The sequence below is a fragment of the Amborella trichopoda genome, chromosome 3 (genome assembly GCF_054954075.1).
Source record: "Amborella trichopoda isolate Santa Cruz 75 chromosome 3, AtrichopodaSantaCruz75HAP2 v2.0, whole genome shotgun sequence".
NCBI classification, from domain to species: Eukaryota; Viridiplantae; Streptophyta; class Magnoliopsida; order Amborellales; family Amborellaceae; genus Amborella; species Amborella trichopoda.
The window spans coordinates 6976628-6997924 of NC_142338.1; the positions used below are offsets into that span (position 1 = coordinate 6976628).

Sequence of the window (21297 nt, forward strand, 5' to 3'; positions counted from 1 at the left end):
TGAATCACTTGACTTCAATATTTAGATGAAACTAAATTTCTCATAAATAACAGGTGGGAATGGAGGGTGGGACGTTTTGTTGAGGCATCAGTCCCCCATATCCACAGATGTCCCAACCCAATTCCCAACAGGCGTTTTATTTTTTGGTATAGGCAAAATTGAAACCAGTTACAGTCTATTTCGAAGTTTGCTATTAGTACAAATGAAATGACCATGAAAAATACAAACAAATTGCCATATTCCAAATATGCAACTCTCAAGGAATAGCTAGTTTTAGCAAATCCAGTCATAGCACAAGATTAACATCAATAAAATGACAAGGAACCTACAAACAGCACAGCAAACAACTCAACTAAAGATATGTTGACCTGAAATCCATCCATCCCCAGTAGCATCATTGGTCTATCAATCACCAAGTTTGTATAATTTTAGGAAAAGTATACTATGATAGTATCCGGTATTAAAGCAGTTTGTTGCCAGTTCCTCAGTCATCTGATGTCGACAACAGACAGGGGAGGTGAATTTCTGTTGTTGACATTGGGATGGCAGAGGAACTCTGTTTTAACCCCAAATGCTATCATAATGTACAAACTGTGACATTGATTTGCTATCTTTCTATAATCATCACATCATTAGTTCAAATATTGTTTGACCCAGTTATCAAAATCCCGAGTCATTCTCTTTTGCAGTGGTAAAGTCAGTAAGAAATGATACAAAATCCATTTTACTAACTGGAAATTGACAAAAATGCTTCCATTAGCAGATTTCAGACCAGGAAAGTTGAATCTCATTTTACAACTGAAAGTTGAATAAATATCAAAATAAACATGTCAGCAGTAAAATAATTTGAATAGTTTACAATTTTTTTTTTGAAAAGGAAAATAGGAACGACAACGGGGTTCCATTGTTTACAATTTGTTAGAAAGTGAAAAGGAAAATAGGAACTTGCGATAAGAGGTCAGTGATTGCAAACCAGCCTTCTGTCCTTGTGCATCAGCAGTAGTGCCAATATAGGAGGCTTGAGCTGCAGTGAATAAATGTGTCAATAAGGGATGTAGTTTTCTGCAACTCCAACACCTAATCTCATAACAATCCCCTTCAAATTCTGTTTTCGCTTCTTCTTTTCTTGTATCAATAGAATTAATAACGTAAAATCGTGGAGATGAGACCATAGACCTCGTTAACATTGATGTCGAAAAGTATGTGGGTATGGTTGATTTTGAGGTTGAAAAGTAAGTGAGCATATTCCAGACAAAATAATGTGTAAAGCTGCAACCAAGAATCTTTGTTGAAATTCACCACTAGCAGTTTACCTGCATGAGAAGAATGAGCATCACAGTATATAAGCCATGCAAAAACGCTCCTACATAATAATAACAAGAACACATACAAAAAGAACATTGTAGCAGAGCACTAGACTGTTGCATTGCAACTGAATTTCTAAAAAAAAACAAAAAAGCATACACAGAAGCATTAACAGCTCCCTAAATATCCTAGCACTCACTTGAAATTCACAAAATAAGACATGAACAAGAAAGAACCAGAAGAAAGTCAATCTTACATATAATTGCAAAAAGATAAATAACTGTCTCAGAAAAATGTGTAATCCATTGAACTTTGAATAAAAAACAAAACAGATATTCTTTTTCTGATCAGTGAAGGATTCCAACCAGGGACATAGTGTTGCAATAGTTAACACCATCCTGGCAAATGCCCAAAACCAAACCAGATTTGGATTTTTACTCTCCAAAAATATATTATGTAAAAGGTTTACAAATTTCCGCCAGTTCTGGTGAGCTTTGGACCCTTTGTCAGACAATTTTTTTTTTTTTTTTTTTTGAAATTGTTAACTGTGACCCTGTGTCAGTCAATTTAAGCTGAATATAGTATATATGGCTGCCAATGTGTCTCGACCATTGGTCTAAGAAGGGTGATGACCTTAAACTTTCCCTTAACATGTCCCATGGCCGAGAATAGGGGCTGGGTTGTGTTAGGTAGGCAGCCAACATAAAATTTTGCCAAAACTTATCATGAATCCTGAACATACGGATATAGGGACTTATGGGGGGGTATGGCCTTTAATAGATAAAAATGGGGGGCTAGTATTCGTGTAGCCGACCGTTCGCCCCTGGCCGAGGTGAGTTACTTGGACTCAGCCGAGTCCAACCCATTTCAAAAAAATAAAAAAATAAAAATAAAAAAGAAAAAAGAATAAAATAACTTACCTATTCTTTTACACAAGGCTTGAAATGGCATGTTGGTTAGCTCTTGTGGGTCTCTCCCAAGAGGTCATGGGATTGAACGCCGTCACATGCATTTCTTTTTGAAACTTGTCGTATTAGTAGCATAAACAAATAAATAATAATAAAAATAAAGACGAAAAGATACTATATATAGCTATTCTTTAAGCAGTGCACGAATTGGTGCGCTGGCCAGCTCTTGTGGGTGTCTCCCAAGAGGTCTCAGAATTGAACCCCGTCTAACGGGGTTCTTTTTGAAAAACTGACATATTAGGAACATAAATTAAAAAAGGGGGACATGCATTTAAAAGATTATGGTGATGTTTGAGGGGGTTCGAACCCCAAACATGAGGCCCATAAACTGCAAACACTAGCCAACAAGACACTTAGATGTTATTTGCATTAAAATGAACATATATTTATAATATAACATTAGGGTGTACAGCCTACTCGGTCCCACCTATAGGGCGAGTCGTAGTAACTCCCCCGAGTCCATTTCGACTTGGCTGAATCACGGAACATTGATCAAAAGCATTACATGTGGAACTTGACAGTGAAATTTAACATAAAGAAAATATAGTTTAATCAACCATTGTAGTAACTATATCATACCTGGGTCCCCTTGCCTCTCAATCAGCTTCATCCGTAGAACTCATTCCAGCCAAATTCTATGGGCACACAATCGTTCAAAATCCCATTCTGTTAAATGAGCCTCAATTTCACATTCTGATCCATATGAAAATAGGTACGAGGACGCATCATATGTTATGGCTGCACTCGGATCAAAAGTACGAGAATCCATATATGTTCTGGTTGCCAAAACAGGATATGGGTGCATGAATTACTTACTGATATTGGCTCAAGCTAAACTTTTCCAGATACAAATTCTTGAATTCCTGCAAAGAAGTTCGGTCTTTCTTGAGAGCAGCAAGCTTCCTTGTAAGGTTGCATTCATTTCAGTACTGTATTTCATGGGCGGAGTTCCATTTGGAATCCTCCTCTCTTGGCTTGAATGAGCAAGAACCCATTATATATTTTAACCACCAGTTGCTAGAACAGGATTTGGATCCAAGAATGTGCTCCCCAAAAGGAAACATGATTTTAAGATTGCATTTTCCGTAAACAAATGCATGTAGAAGCCTGCAATAAACTATGTATCGGGTTTAATTTCTGATACCCCAGAAGAGAACCCATTCCGAAGCCTTCTACGTTTGGCTTGAATAAAGCGCACATACTCGGCAATCATGACATGGAATTTCGAGGCATGCTTATTTGAAGAAGGCATGCCAAGGCCCGCCTTCTTAAGTGACAAGGCCACATTCCTTCGCGTTTTTAGGACGTGATTAGAACAGAGAGAAGGCACAGTTGCCTTTAAAACAGGCTTACCACAAATAACAGCTCCCGACGGCAAGCTGCAAGAAGCCAAAAAGAAGACACAACATATGAAACCACCAAAAAGATCCTACACTCATTTGTCATTGTGAATTGTATTTTTTTTAAGCAAGTGTTATACTTACTCCAATCCATAGATAACCGCAGCTTTTCGCAGTCATTAAAGATCCAAGCAAATGATGGATGGAGGTGGAGAGAATGAGGCATCAACATTCAGCTCATTTCCTTTCATGGTGGGTCCTGCTCTCTCCTCATCACGGTTCATCATTCCATTGGATCATAATGACCTTGACTGCCTATAGTTTTCCACTGTCGATTAGATTGCAATATAATACCTCTTTTTTCTTTATAAATGGCAAGCATTATATGAAGGTGATTGTTTCTCCTATGCATTTCTCCAAAACACATGTTCTTGAAAACAGTTCCGGAAAAGCATATTTCTATAATAAAAAATTAAATTCATATTGGAAGATGACCGTTATTGGACCTAGAGTTTAAAAGATGCATCTGTCCATGACAGGGTAGAGAATGACCGCATTCATGATGTGCCTTGATCCATATTAGAAGATATATTAAGAATTACATAAGAACTGTAATAGTTCACAAGGTGTTGATATTACACTTGAATAAATCTCAAAATAATAAATACTGATCAGCTAAGGTGCTTATGCATGGCATAAATAATATAGGCACTGATGATATGATGGCATTCCTGTTATTAAAGTTTTATCACCATTTTGTCAAGAAATAGAATCTTCCATTTAACAAGTTAACTAGAGAACATATAAGAATCCAGAAAATACTCATGTTTTGGAACCATGATTATGCTCATGTTTTTTTACATCAAAAAAGAAAAATACTAATGTTTTGAGGCTTATGAATGGCATATTGATCACATAATTCAAAGGTGACAATGGCGCCTTTAACATATCCAAAGAAGATTGTTAAATTATTGCTCTTTCCGGTTCCTTAGAAGCCATATCTAACTTATTCTCCCCTACTAGTAGTGCCTGGTAACCTAAATAACCAAACTTCAAGATAAAAAGATGGCGCAGACCTAGTAGCTCGAGCTAGAGTTTTAGCAAAGAAGAAGATAGGGAAGATCCAAAACTAGAGAAAGATGCAAAAACCAAAAATAAAAGGAGCACTTGCTGCACCAGGGTTTCGAATAAAAGTTCATAACATCCTCCCCCATTAGGCTTGAGTACATCCCTTCTATAAGAAAACCCTAAACAAGACTTAATCATGGCCATCCACCTAATATAATCGTGGCCATTTATTATAAACAAGGTTCAAAAACACAAATGCGGCGCCTAGGAGCTAAGGCGGGCGCTCAGACACAAAGGCAGGCGCCCATACACAAAGGTGGCCTGCATTGGGGAAGGGGTAGATCCTTGCGGTTTGTTGGACCCCTCCACACCTCCCCCCATTTTATTGTTTATAGAATTGACTATTGTTTATTTAATAAGTAAGTTTGGGGATGAATATATAGATCCTTGGCGGTTTGTTGGACCCCCACACCTTCTTGAAGTGGTATCGATATCGTGCCAAACCGAAATGTTTTGGTTCCCAAATATCCTCTTTTACGGCCACTATAAGCCTCTAAAAGATTGGGATTAATATATGTAAATTTTGTGACCATTCGAGCAGGTTGAAAAAATTTCAATCTCTCTATAAATCTTCAAAGCTTGTTTTTATAAAGATTTTTCTTACTCTAAACTTCAGTAAAAATGTTTTTGGGAGCAAGAATAGCCCCAAAAACTTTTTTCCCGCTATTTAGGGGGTAAATTGATGTTTTTATCCAATGGCCGAGAGCCATTTTCCAGGAAGGGTTGAGGTGGCGCCTAGGCGCCCGCCTTTTACAAAGCCTAGGTGGGCACCTAGATGGACCCGCCTAGAACATACCGCCTAATCCACGCTTAGGCGATTTGGAAAAATGGCCGCCTAGGCGGCAAGGCAGCTGAATTTTCGTTCATTGATTATCAAATACTTTAAGTGAATAAAAAGGCATAAAAGACTCTAGAAATTACTACTTATGCCCCTAAGTGAGTAAAAAGACTCAATAAATAAATGACATAAAAAGATAGACTCAAGACTAATTTGTCCTTTTGTGGTTTCTCCTGTAAACTTTAAGCTTATTTCCTTGTCTAGATACTCTTGAACTCTTCATAGACTTTTAGTGGTTGAATGTACCTTTACTTTGGAGTTTGTAACTTTAAAGTTTGCAATTGCGAATTTGTGATTATGCTTTTTGGACGTTTCTAAATTATGATAATATGATGTCTTCTAAGTTCTAATCATCAATCATCATCAAAGAATTTTCCTAAATATTTGGGGTTGGCTATACGAATCTTGGTTCGCAATTCTGCTCTATTAAGGACCACACCCTCAGTGAAGCCATAAGTCCCCATATGTGTTCTCACTATTCCAACCATGTCCTTTTAGCCTACTCCTTGCCTTTTTTGAGCCTTCTCTTAAACCAACTCGCACCTTCTAACAAGTGTTGTACTTGGTATGCGCTACACATGACCAGCTCACCTAAGTCTACTTTCTCATCTTTTCGCCATCGGAGCCACACCTAAGTTCTCCCTAAGGTATTCATTTCGAATTGTTTCCCTTCTTGTCTTGCCACTCATCCATCTCAACATCCTCATCTCAGCTACACTCATCTTATTGGTATATGTTGTTTTTTGACCGCCCAACATTCCATCCCATAAAACAAAGCTCGTCATATAGGTGTCTTATAAAACTTCCCCTTCACTTCTTCAGCGTTATTGATATGGGACGATCATATAAAACTCCGGTTGCACATCTTCACTTCGCTTAAATTCTACGTGAGACATCTTCCCCAATCTCCTCGTCTTCTAAGTTCTAATGTCTTATATAAAGTTAAATACAAGTTTCTAGTTTCCAATCTCTATTTTTAAATGTCTTTGATAAAGAGATTCAGAGTCTCCGACAGCTAATTATATCGAAGTTAATGAATAAATTGAATACCTATTATCACATAAATCACCTCCATATTTTTTCCATGCAGTAACACATTTATTGAGATTTTTATTGAATTTTTAATATTTATTGACCGCATTGGGGTGATGCACCCGCATCTGGACCACATCGAGCCACATCACTGCATCTACCCACGACAGCATTGGCACTGCATCTCGCATTCTAAAACAATGGGAATTAACATACTTGTAATACATATGCACAACACACTTGATCCTGAACAAGTCAGAAAATACTCTACCATGAATTTTGAAGCAGCTCAAGAGTAATGATGCATTACGCACATAGTGACTAGATACAGAGGTTCTCCACTCAAAAAAAATAATCGTTGAAGCTGAATTCCAACATCAAGAATCACATCAGCACCCATTTGATGGCCACCTTCTATACTGAACTCACTAGCAAAATGCTTGTAGGAACATATCACCAAACCCTTGGACTACACATCATTTGATACTCCATATTCAAGTAAAACTCCAAAAGAAGAACGTCGACATCATTACCCCCGTCAACACCATTCTCCTCACTACTTTCTATGGGGACCAAGAAACCCGTTACCTCCAATATTTTGGGGACAATTCCTTGACATCCACCCTATTCTTCTTCAAAAAAAGAAGCATTCACAACATCCTCTCCAATGACAAGATCTTCTTGATCCGCTTTGTAGATTGGATCACCATTAAATCTATGATCACCCAGTTCTTTCTCAAAATTCAAATCTACATCCAAGTACTTGTAAAAGACTAGTGATGAGTTCCAGTCCACAACATGTTGATATTGAGAACCATTTGGTGAGAACAAAGTTGCTCCTTGAATAGAGTTCAATTATACCTACTCAAACCATCATCGATTTCGTACCTAGGTCGATGACATTGTGCACCGAACTCTTGACTAGGATCACACCATGAATCTGACCCGTCTAACACCAACTTGGTCACCGATTCATCTAACACCATCTCATCCACCTAAGATGGAGCTTCCATCTACCCCAAATGCAGAGCTAGGGCTCCTCAAATCTGCAATCTCTTCTCACAAACTAGCATCAAAGGTTTTTGTTGTCGCTTGTCCTCATTTTTCTCCTCATGCGTGGTTGTTGATCTGGAGCACAAAAATCGATGCTACAGTACTATGCTACAATACCGCGCTACACTAATGTGCTATAGTACCGTGCTACAATATTGTCCTTACTAATCATTGGTCTTTGATACCAACCTGGCACAGACCTAGTAGCTTGAGCTAGGGCTTTAGCAAAGGCGAAGATAAGGAAGATCAAAAAATATAGAAAGATGCCAAAATCAAAAATAAAAAAAATAGCACTTGTTGCTCTAGGTTTCGAATAAAAGTCCATAACATCATCCCCATTATGCTTGAGAACATTCCTTATATAAGAAAATCCTAAACAAGACTCAATCATGGTCATCCATAAAATCTAATCATGACCATTTATTATAAAAGACTTTAAGTGAGCAAAAAGATATCAAAGACTGTAAAAATTACTACTCATGCTTCTAAGAGAATAAAAAAATTAAATGAATAAATAAAAAACACAAAAGGATAGACTCAATGACTAATTTGCCCTTTTGTGGTTCCTATGGTAGGGATCACGGTCCATACACCTTGAAAAAAGGTATCTCAATACCAATATATGGGGGAGCTTGATTCAATGAAATTGGGATCAAATGATATACAAGACCGAGCTCCATTTTCTTTTCTTTTTTTGGACAAGGTTACATAGGAATGGAACTTAAGACGTAGTGCTATGAAAACCTAGCTGCTACCGCCCTGACCCAAGCTTGATTCCTGACCGAGTTCCATTTGTTAAAAATCGAGACCCCAAAGAGCACTTAAGTAGTATAGTTGTGTAGTATATAATGCTATAGTAAACCACACTGTGATAGTATATAGTAATATACTGCTAGATAAGATAGTAAATGTTCTATATCAAAGAAGGTAATTTCAGTCTTATTGGTCAATTAAAACCATCACATACAACTGGAAGGAGGGATGCCAAGATGGTATCTAGGGCTGGCACTGGACCCGGACCCGACCCATACCCGACGGGTATACCTGACTTGGGTCCAAGTCAGGGTATGGGTCCAAGTTTTGGACCCGTGGGTATGGTCCGGGTCCAATAAATGATACCCGAACAATCCTGGGTTCGGGTCTGGGTCCGGGTCCGGGTTTGGGTATGGCTATATCCGACCCGCCGGTACTAGACCCGTATTTATTATATATAATTTGATTTTTGTTTTATTATTTTATATGATTTAAGTTTTAAACTATCCTTAAGTTCCCAGCCCCTTTTATAGAGCTTACACCCCAAGAAATTTATACATATCTTCGATGTGGGATTAATCCCAAGCACTAGACGCTTTTTGTTTTTCCTTAGTTACCCATCGTGGCTTATTAAAAACAACCTGTTGTGACTCCTCTCTCTCTCTCTAAATGTGGAGTCCTCTATCCCACATAATAAGAGTATAACAATGGGCTCACTTTCTATCTCTAAATATATAAATAAATTTAAAGGCATCATCGTCATGGGTTTGGCTGCAATACCGATGTGAGGCTCTGACACAATGTTGCAACCTTGCAACCAGTGCTTCAAAAAGCAGACCGCCTAGGCGGTCCAGAAGGCCTGGGCACATCGCCCAGGCCTAGGTGGCCAATCTGGACGGCAATCCCTGAGCGGCCGCCTAGGAGGTACAGAACCCGCCTAGGCGGTCGCCCAACGCCCAACACATGGCGGCCTCCTAGGGCATGCGCCCCACCTAGGTGGTACGGAACCCGCCTAGGCGGCCGCCCCGCCCAGAGGCGGAAATTATTTTTTTTTCAAAGTTGACAAAAATTGATCAAAACATCACCCATTGATATTAGATTTAATTTTTAATGTTTTATAAATCTATTGGGAGGTTTTTTAGAAGATTTTGAATCCTTAAAAGCATTTTTGACTAGGCATCCTTTTTGGATTCGACTGGGCCACCCAGGTTCTAGCCGCCTGCCTAGGCGCTGGGCGGCCTGGACCCCCCAGGCCGCCTAGGACCCGCCTAGCACCACTTTTTGGAACTATGCCTGCAACAGTCCAAAAATAAAACACCGATGCTTGATTGGTTGGTATATCTCTCTCTCTCTATCACATCAATAGTAGGGATGATTTGAATTTTGAAAAGTGGGATGGTTTGAATTTTGAAAAGCACATGGCATTCAAAAAAATATTAGAGAGAGAGAGGTAGTTGTGTATAGATAGGAAGATTAGTCCCACATTAATGAGAATACAAAGACATAAGTGGCTCGAGATCTATAAAAGTAGAGAGGCATTGGGGCATTTAACTATTTCCAAACTCCCTCATGGCTAGTGTCAGGTACGGGTATGGGTTCTGGGTCCAACATTACCCATCAGGTAAGGGTATGGATAGGTTTAAATTGGACACATCGGGTACGGGTCTAGGTTTGGGTCCACATAGTGTATCCCGGGTACGGGTATGGCTATACCCGACCCGTTGCCACCCCTAATGGTACCCCACAATTAAAGATAAATGAGAAAACAAAAGACCAACGAAGGGTGCCCCATTCCCACCTCAGCCAGTGCATCAGCCACTACACTGGCACTATTTGGGACATATTAAAACTGAACTGGTAAGCATTAAAGTCATTGACCCCCACGATAAGAAATTCACTCTCCAAGTGGGATCCTTCATGTTGCTTGCCCATTGGATTATGTTCCAACTTCAGCATTCTCCTCATTATCAAGGGCATACAAATACGACTAATCTTGACTCTAAATACGACATCAAAATGGTTCCCATAAAACTCCTACATCAATGCCTTATTTTGGACTAACACCCATTCAAATTCACTTTAAAAAGTACCAAACAGTAGTTATTTTTTTGAGAATGTTAACTTAGTACCAAGCACTTGTTATTGCCATGGGATGTGGGTCCTCTAGATGTTGAGGTCCTCGAAAATGCAACTTGTCCCCAGCTACACAACAAATCAGACACATGTCCTTCATGAAACACCGGGATGCTAGGGGCTAAGAATTAATTGATCTACAAGTTCCTCCCCAGCTACACAACAAATCAGAACATGTCCTTCTTGAAACACAGGAATGCTAGGAGCCAAGAATTAATTGATTTACAAGTTCCATGCCAAAATGCCTCATAGAATGCTTTTACCCATTCAGGTATAATCTAGTAATTTTAGATTATATTTCAGATATATCACATAAATAATATGTGTTCTAACTTCTAAGGAAATGTATAAAATAGGAAAACTATATGGAGTGGTCCAGGCTGCCAGTTGCCACTCTCCCAAAATCCGTCTTGGAGATGGATAGAGCACCAAAACTAGGCAGTTCCATCCTATAGATCTCCATTATCATGGACCTAAAAGAAAATGGAATTGGAGACCTTAAAAAGGTCCATCTTGCACCATATTTTATCGAAACAATGAAGATTCGTCAGACTTGCATGATGTTGGGAACTCCAATTTATTTTTAGGAGTGGAAATGGGTTTGCAGTGGATTGAAATGGTTTTTCAGTTCCCGATCTATGGAAAAACAAAGGGACCACTTGCATCCAGGGCCATACCAAAACCTCACATTTAAAATGTCCATATTAACTTTTAAATTTATCATAGTACCTATTTAGCTTTTGTCATATCAATTTTTTTTTTCCTGGGTGGTGTGAAATTCAAGTTGTCACATCAAGTTGCTCAAAGGCTTGACATATCAAAGTCGTAGAAATTACATTATAATACACAATATTATAACTTATATTTATATTTATGTCTATAACTAAGTAGTCTAAGATATTCAGGGTCAATTCAGCATGATTGGATGACAAATATTGGACCAAATCAATACTGATATGCTACTCATAAACAGTACTTATTTGTCTAGGGAGGTAAACAATAAGTTCCTGAATTATGATGCTACTTAATTTGTCCATAGTTAATGAATATTTCTTCAAACAGTTTGTTACGCCGAGTCACACTTCAGCAAGTCCAGAAGGAAGGGGGTGAAAAACTGACAACATTTTATTTTATTCAAATCGTTTGTGTTTACATTTTGTCAGCGAAATTCGCAGAACTGATAAATAATAAAAGAACAAAAATATTAACATTTATTTAATTTTATTTTACATTATCAAAATATGATGTTAATGTAGTATAGTCATTTATAACTGATGGATTACAAGAACAGTACATACATTAATGTCATGAATCAGAACATCTACAAACACAAAGCCACAAAACTAAAAGTCTAAAACACACAAATGCATAGAGTTACTAACAAATTCTCTTACATCCCAGTATACAGTCTTCAAAATAATCTTGCTGCCAAGATTCGTGACCACTTTGACCCGCTCAGGTTGTTGGCTGACTTTAATTCTCTTACATCCCAGTATACAACCTTCAAAACAATCTTGCCGCCAAGATTTGTGACCAGCTCAGGTTGTTGGCTGACTTTAGTTCTCTTACATCCCAGTATACAGTCTTCAAAATAATCTGGCTGCCAAGATTCGTGACCACGTTGACCCTCTCAGGTTGTTGGCTAACTAGAAAGTGAGGGCTTCAGAGCACAACTCAGAGGTGGTAATAGAAAATACATTGTAACACTTTAGAACATGAACCAGAAGTCTCACACTGATATGAGCTTACACGTCCACTAGAAGTATGAAAAGCCATCTCTGTCGATTTCTTTTTTTTTCTTTTTTCTGTGGTGGTCTGTGTGTGTGTATGTAGGACGGACAAACAGAGAATAAAAAATATTGGGCACAAAGGGTACCTTTGGCAAAGGAGAGTGATCTAGGACGGAAGGTAAGGTTCAAAGAAGCCCTGACTGAACCCTACAAAACTTTTGATATAGGTTGATCTTTAAAATTAGAGATCAGGTTCCACAACTGTAGCAAAAAAAAAGGAAAATTTCCTAGACTTAGACAAAATAGGATGACATTTTAGAAAGCTGAAAGATCAGGCCACTCAAGTTCGAGTAACCCAGATTTTGTTGAACGCAGGGTAGCACAACATGAAATATGTTCCAACTTGACTACCCATTGATTCCGCTTGAGTCAAGCAACTTAAATTGAGTTGAAAAGACTTTCTAAAAATATTGCACAAGGACAAGATGGAACGAGAGAGAAGCAAGCTTAGGAGTCTAACTTGGTGGCAATGATCTATAGGATCTGGAAAGCATGAAAGAATAGAAATTTCTTTTGGCAATGACATATGGGACATGGAACATTGATCAAGAGCATCACAAAAGATGTAATGTTATAAATATCGCAACATGGGGTGAATGACGTTTGAACAACATTCGTTTGGGAATCATGAGGCAGTGGCCATCCAAAATTTCAAAAGGATGAGACATGTTGCCCAATGAAATCATGACAATGGTTCATTACAGTGAAAAGGTGGACTTGAAGTTCTACAAGAGACCAATGCACCTTGTGAACTCTACATAGGTAGAGGCAAACACACCCTTTCTTGGAATCCAAGTTCTATTGTAAGTTTACACAAGGCAGTATAAAAGTGGCTCCTTACACACAATTAGATACATCGATTATTGTTGAAGCATATTTATTGTGACCCTCGAGAGGTAGGATCCATGGCTGATAAGCTGGCAAACTTGAGCATCAATGGACTGAGACTATGGGATTACATTGCCACTTACTTTTTCTTTATTGCATAGATCAAAACCATGGACAGGGCTTGGATGCCCACCTATTGCTGAGCCAAGTTGACTCGGTGCGACTTGGTTGAATATCTTCAAAAATAAAAGGGATAGTAGAGGCCCGACCAAGACTTGGTGAAGTGCCATGGCACGCCAAACTTGTACTAGTCCTAGGTCAATTTGCCAACTTTTATAACATTGCATTGGTAATGATAATCAATCAATGATCCAATATAATCAGAATCAGCATATCTTGTTCTTGTTTGTTTGTCTATGGAATGGGGGATGGAGGTATAGAAAGAGAGGAACGGAGAAGGCCACCTAAATTACATAGAAACCAGTTCTACTACAGCTACTACAAAATATAAGAGAAGAAGAAGAGGAATGTTCACGTCGGTTTCTGTGTAAGCGTTCTTGAGAGAGAGAGAGAGACACAGAGCCACAAATCCAAGGGCCACTGAAAATGTCTTTTTTTGGCTAGGCTCATTGTGAATGCAATAAAAAAAGGTGAACAGGAAGGAAAAACCAGGAATCAAAGTTTGAATACTAAACACATGATGAAACTAGAGAACCAAAAACAAAACATGATGATCCTTCACAAGCCACAAAACCATCCAACCAAAAAAACCAAATAAGGAAAAAGCAAGCTCATTCCATTATCAAACCATCCCACACCAAAAAGACAATAATAACGAAAAAGCAAGTTGAACACTAACAAACGAATAAAGGAAAAAGCAAGTTCATTACCATGGCAATAAAGTAAATAAACGAAAAATCACGTTCAGGGCTTAGAGAAAAAGACCAACCTCTTAATAACATATGAACATCCCTTGTATAATTGTTGCTTGCTATCAGAAAGAACATGGGCATGGCAATAATCACAGAGCGCCATTGGCTTTGCCTTACAACTTTGATACAAACACCGCACCCCTCCTTCTCTCTCTAACTTAGACCCAACCCCGGCTTCTCCCTCTCTTTCTCTCTCTTCCTTTCTTTCTCTCTCATCCTTCTTCTCATCAAACCCACATTTCCCAAACCTCCAGGAGTACTCCCTGTACTTGTACCTCAGCTCCTCCATTAATAACCAGTACTGCTCTCTGTAAATACTCAAAAGCTTCTTGACCCGGTCGCTTCTTCCTCTAATCACCTCCTCCAAGGCCATGGCATCCATGCCTTTAATGGGTCTTTCTCTCTCTAAAAGACCAACCGAACCTCCATTAGCTTCGGCATGAGAGGGACCTTCCTGCATAGAATCAGTGTCGCTATTGCTTGCGCTCCTTTCTGGTTCTGAGACGCCATTGATGGGGAGAAAGCTGGTTTGAAAGGGTTTTTTGGGGGTTTTTTGCCTACTGGTGATACCCATCTTGGGATTCAGAGGCTTATCCTCTTTTTTCTCTCTGGTTTAGGGTTTTAAAGGGGTTTTGGAGAGATGGGTTTTTCAGGGGATCCCCATGGGAGAAGAAGAAGATTCGAGGTCAAGGCTCTCGTCCCTGTTTTTTTTGGTGGAACGGAGATTTGAAGTTGGTGTTTGAACAGGGGAGGTTTATATACACAAGAGACCGATGAACAGAGAGTCAGAGAGAGAGAAGTGCTCATAAGTGAGAGAGACGTAAGGACTGTTGGGATTTGAGAGATTCTAGAGAGAGAGAGAGAGGTTCAAGGACATTTGAAGTTTAGAGAGAGAGAGAGACAGAGGGAGGTGACCGAGATTTAAGGAGAGAGAGAAGAGGCGTGGGGGAAGTCTCGAAGCCGACCTGTAAAAAAATGAATGCTGTGAAATCTTCTTCAAAATAAACATACTTCCTGTTTTTGTTCATAATCTTAAATTTAGAGAGAGATTTACAAGGAGAGAGAAGCAACGGGCCGGGCCCAGTCTGTAGTGGCTCAGCTCTCGCCCTGATTGGGGCCGGATCCAAAAATAAATGGACCGCACTGGGTCCATGCTAGCTCTAATCCTGCCCTCGGGCCACAAATTTGTGGCCCACGTCATACTTTTATAAGGCTGGACCGGAGCTGGCCGAGACAGGCCCATGTGGAGAGAGATTCAGGGTGAAGCCTATTTTCTATTTTCGTTCATACTTGTTTTGTGGGCCAAGGTTGGTTCCCTTGCACTTGGTCGGCTAGAGAGAGAGAATCCTTTTCTGGCCATGATTTTCTCTCTCTTGCCTTTTGTATGTTTATGTTTTTCCTTAGTTTTTAATGATTTTTTAAGAGGTGCAACGGTCTCTTATTATTTCTTTATTCAAGGAAGAGGGGCTCCATCCAAGGAAGGACGAGGGGCTTATATTGGCTGAGATCGTAGTAAGCAAGTTGGGAAATAATAAAATATCGGTAAATATAAAAATATAAGTAATAAATTGATTTTATCTTAAAAAATAAAAAAAAAATAGATAAAAAATATTGATAGCCCAAAAATAAAGTAAGTTACATAATCATGAGTATTTAGGTTTTGGTTCAAAAAAGCGTACAGATATATAAAAATGATAAAAATATATGATTATGATTTGCAGCTATTGCATAGATATATTTAAGTTATTAAATAATTATTTTATAGCCTTACTAGTGTCATTAGAGTACTACTTGACAATTTTTTGATGAAATTTTTAATAAATCCATCAATAATGTTTACCCGTTGTCACAACACAAAGCATATCATAGATTTATTGGGAGCATAACATAAAACACAACAATAATACTAAACACAATAACTAATTAGCAAATAGCAAGAACTGTAAACCAATGTATAGGATTATTTTTCAAAGAAAAGAAATGCTCTCAATATAGGATTGCAGTTAATTAAAAGAAAACACAAAAATCCAAATATGTAAAATAGTGGTCCACCCAAAATGCTATGCTATATACACCACTGAAATTAAAAATAAAAAATAAAATATGAAATTAATCAAACTTCTCTATGCATAAAATAACAATAAAATGCTTAAGCAAATTCAAATCTCGCATTATATTCATAGCTGCTTAAATCTTTAGTATCATTGAATCTCTATCTTGCTCTTTATAAATATGCTATGGATTGAAAGATAAAAAAGAAAGATTTTCCATTGGGTTACTCATCTTCTAATTCTACCTATTATCTTGAGATATATAATTTTTTTTGATTTTTTTTTGGGATATAATGCTTGTATTTTTCTTTGTACACATTTTTTAGGGACCTCAATGGTGAAAGATTTGATGGAATTTTTTTGTTAAATGAAGATTTTTAATTTACTTCCACTGCTAATGTATCTTTAAATAAAAATTCAACAATATTAAGTTATTGAATCAATAAAATTATAAAGACAAAATATGGATTTATATCGGTTCCATTAAAAATAAGCAATTTTTTTAAGATCTTTTGAAAATTTTGGAGCACGGTATTTTAAAGGGAGACTTACTGAGTATGGTTGAGATTGCAATTAAAGTTTATTGAATCAAGCCCGATGCTCAAATATTGAAGCTTTGGTTCGATTTCTTGAATTTTTTTAGCACAATCAAAAGTCATGATAATACTTTTCAATTAAAATAACTTTTCGAATGACGAAATTCTTTATTTTATTGGACAATAACAACCCCTTTTCATTGACCCATGCCTTTCCCCATGATTTTAATTATACACGACCATCTTTGCCCCCCAGGGCCTCTTTCTCTTCCTTGCCCCAAAGGCCGCTCTCTCTTCTTTGCCCCCACAAGGTCTTTCTATATATATATATATACATCTCGTGAATGATGTACAAAGTGTTTACAAACTCGAACAGGTGTTTAAAAACATTTTTAAGAAAATATAGAGAATAGAGAAAACTAGGGAAATAAAGAAAATACATAAAATGAAAGATTTGGAAAAAAAAAAAAAAAAGTTTATACGGAGCCAAGGCTCTAAACAATCAAATTAGAGCCCACCTCAAAAATATCACTAGAAGAGGTTGTTTTGATGCTCAAATATCCTAAAATTGATCATCTCAACATCTAAATGCATGGACATGAAAAAAAGCTGGATTTCAAATTTTGAAAATAGTGCATCTTGTAACGCATTATTCGACCGTCAATTTTTAAGATTTTCAAGTTTTCATAGATCTACTAGAACTACACTATTTCTAAAGCTTAAAATTTTATAATTAAAGGTAAAATTATATTTTAAGGCAATGACAAACATTTTCAGCATTTAAACCACACTTCTTGACACTATTTGAAGGTGCGAATTACTTTGATTGTTTCGAGCCTTTACAAACCGCACCCAAAAACCAAAGGTCAATCTTTTAGATTTTTTATTTTGATTAAAAAACTTTGTTAGGGTGTGTATACATCAATATGTGAAGAAAATTTTGGGACAAATTTGGATCAATTTAGTGAAAAATGAGAGAGCAATATGTTAGAAGCATTTTCACATAAGTTTGAATGAATTTAGTGAAGGGAAAAGTTTATAGAGAGCCAAGGCTCTAAACAATCAAATTAGAGCCCACCTTAAAAATTTCATTAGAAGAGGTTATTTTGATGCCCAAATATCCTTTAAATTGATCATTTCGACATCAAGATGGATGGACATCAGAAAAAATTCGATTTCAAGTGTTGGAAATAGTAGAAATAGTGTAACACATTTTAGACAGTCAATTTTCAAGATTTTCAAGCTTTCATAGACTTGCTTGATCTATACTATTTTTTGAAGCTTTAAATTTTATAATTAAAGATAAAAACATATTTTAAGCATATCGAAAAGATTTCCAATATTGAAACCACATTGAAGGTGGGCTTTACTTTGATTGTTTAGACCCTCGGCTCTATACAAACCGCACCCTTTAGGGAAAGATGATAATTCAATATGTTAGGAACATTTTATGACAAATTTGAATGAATATGGTGAAAAATGAAATAGAAATTGAATATTTTCAATTTAGGATTAAAAAAGCCCCCCCCCAAATTTTGGAATTTTGGTTTCTTCTACTTTGCTTGTTGATCCAACATATTGTTATAGGGATGTTTAATGGGCTTAAATACTAACAATTTGAATATAATTTCAAAACTGTTGGTTGAGAATTGAGGGAGTACGGCAGATTAGGGTTTCGGAGGCTCAAGAAACAGAATTTCAAACTCTTAATATCTTTTATTTTTTATTTTGATGCAACAATTTATTATGTGGGTTTGATAGAGAGCTCAATGACCATTTGAAACAAATGTCAAGTCATTAGTTGATAAAATTGGGTGAAATTGATGAAATGGGGGCTGAGCGTTTTAAGGTGAAAGCAAGTGTGCTTTAATATTTCAATCTCCCCCAAAAATATGTTTTGATCCTAGAATGTTTTAAGGGCTATTGTAAATCAACTAAAGATGAATGATTTTGTAACAAATTAAGTGGATTTGGAAGAAAATAAGATAGATATGGAATTTCTAAGTTTTGGTTTGTAAAAAAATTGACTGACCCAATTCTGAGGGTGACTAGGGCCATTCCCCACTTAACTTTCATGGTCAATAGAAATAGTGCGTCTTAGAACATATCATGTGGACTATCTATTTTCAAAAAATCTATTTGTTCAATTTTTTTAGCTTTATTTTTCAGAATTAAATGTGACAATAGATTTTTCACATCATCACAAGGCCATGTGAAACCAAAATTGCATCTTTAGTTGTACTTTGAGGTGTGCCTTACTTAGATTGTTTAATGTTGAAGCCTTATACAAACCTCAGCATGGAATGGTCATTAAAACATGTTGATTTCCGTTAGCTTACATGACTTGAAGATGCACACAACGTATGGTTCCATCATGCTAACCAAGATTAGACTGTGTTAAGGAAATTGTATATCTCCTATGAGGTTGCTAAAAAAAGTGCATATTATAATCGACATGTATGAAAATTTTAGGTGATGTATCTTATATTTTATGGTATGTATTGTTTTAGTCTGAGTGTTCAGGATTTTTGTTGCTTTAGTTTAGGTGTTCATGATTTCATTTTGTTCTTATATATATATATATATATATATATATATATATATATATATATATCGTAATGATCTTATGAGACCCTCCCATACCCATGTTTATAAGACTCCAAATGATCATCATTAAATTGACACAGATCTCTAGAAAAGTCAAGTCTCATACCCATGTGATAAATTTTCTAGAGATCTGTACTAAATTTAATAGTGATCCTTTAGAGTCCTACATACTTGGGTGTGGCAGGGTCTCATAAAATCATTACGTGTATATATATATATATATATATATATAGGATATTCTAAACTTCACAACCCTTTAAATTACAAAGATTCAAGATAGAGAGAGTTGTGAAGGGTAGATTTATTAATTTTGTTGTCTATTTTTTTCAAAAAAAATTTACTTTTATGGGGGCAAATTTGTAAATATTACTACATGACAAAGGGTAATTTTGTCATCTCTATAAGGGGTAAAATTGAAATTTTAACAAAAAGACAAAGGCACTCTACAAATAAAATTTCAGGACATTGACTTCCAAAATGCCATTGTATTTTTGTGAAAATTTCAAATTTGACATTGCTTAATGGTAAGGTTGCCTATTTAAATAATTTTTTAATAAAAAAGTAATGACTATTTTGATAAATACACCCATCACAACCCCTTCTAACTTGAATCTTTGTTTTTTGAGAAGTTGTAAACTCTAGGCAATATATATATGGAAGATACTACAAAACGCCTATAGGAAAAAATAAACAGTGATGTTGCCTACCCTCATCACCGTCAAAAGTTCATCGCATGGTCACGATTGTTCGGTAGCATTTTATTTTTCATTGTTTTTATACAAATCGGAATGACCTGAAATTTGGAGTGTGTGTTCATCAAAAATAGGCGAATCTACAAAAAATATCAAAAAAATATTTTACATGAAAAATATTGACCAAAGTGTTTTGGGGATATTTTGGTAAAAAAAAATTAGCAAATTATTTTTTATATTTTTATTAGGTGCGTCTCACTAAGATGTACACACACTCCAAATTTCAGATCATTCCGATTTGTAGAAAAAAATGAAAAATAAAAAACTACCAGACAATCGTTACTGTGCGATGAACTTTAGACGATGATGAGAGTATGCGAAATCACTGTTCATTTTCACTTATAGGCGTTGGGAAGAATTTTTCTATATATATATATACACACACACATTAATACAAATAGAGACTTTTGTTCAGAGAAACTTGTAACGATATCACGGTGTCAGAGCCAGAAATCGTTTTGTCTATTTCTCAAGTTCGTTGATCAGTTGTCACATGAGCCAGTCCTATTTGGTCTTGGTTCTTACCGTTCCTAGCCCCGATTCACGTTATCCCTGAGCCAATGAGGTTGCCGAATTGGTCTTAGATATTAGCTATCCAAGCTTCTATTCTACTACGCATCTCGAAATGAATTAGCCTCTCACCACCTAGAAGTTCTAGCCATGGTTCGAGTGTGCTGTTGTCTTATTTTCAATGATTGTCTTGATCAGTTTCTTGATTGTTGCTCCTTTTCCCCGGCCAGTTTGCTCTTTGCTACCATTTGGCCGATTAAAGTTCTTGACCGATTAAGATTCATTGGTTTGTTATCATTGTCCAAGTCTACAAGTTGCTATTTTCTCTTCATCCTCCTCTTTTATAGTATGCAACTTCATACAACTCTTCTCATTCTCAAGCCCATATCTTGATAACTATTCTAGATTTTATATCACCCCTTCCACTTTGCTACCATTAGACCTGTTTATGTTCTCGGACGAAACTATCATAACAATACATTCCGCTTTACTTTTCTGAATGCTGTGTATTGAAAGCAATCACTTCACTTCTTCTCCCAATGCATTCTGTTATCAGGTTCTCCCTATAGCCTACCGATTTATGTTTCTCCCAATGCATTATGTTTTCAGGTTCTCCCTATAGCCTACCCATTTATGTAACTGTTTTCGTATTCTAGTTGTCTCTTCAAACGGAGATTACCAAGTTTTAGCAGTTTTAAGAGATCTCATCGTGAAATTGTCGTGAACTAATTTCATTGAGAC

The 21297-nt window shown here is 36.8% G+C and overlaps 1 protein-coding gene across 1 annotated transcript; it reads right to left on the reverse strand.

Moving 5' to 3' along the window:
- Positions 1-2879: 2879 nt before the first annotated feature.
- Positions 2880-15103, reverse strand: LOC18428985 (uncharacterized). Its single transcript, XM_020664035.2, has 2 exons — positions 14118-15103; positions 2880-3652 (listed from the first exon to the last, which is right to left on the reverse strand). Exons 1-2 carry the CDS (start codon positions 14672-14674, stop codon positions 3391-3393), a joined length of 819 nt encoding a protein of 272 aa, XP_020519694.1. The 5' UTR covers positions 14675-15103; the 3' UTR covers positions 2880-3390.
- Between the last annotated feature and the right edge of the window lie 6194 nt (positions 15104-21297).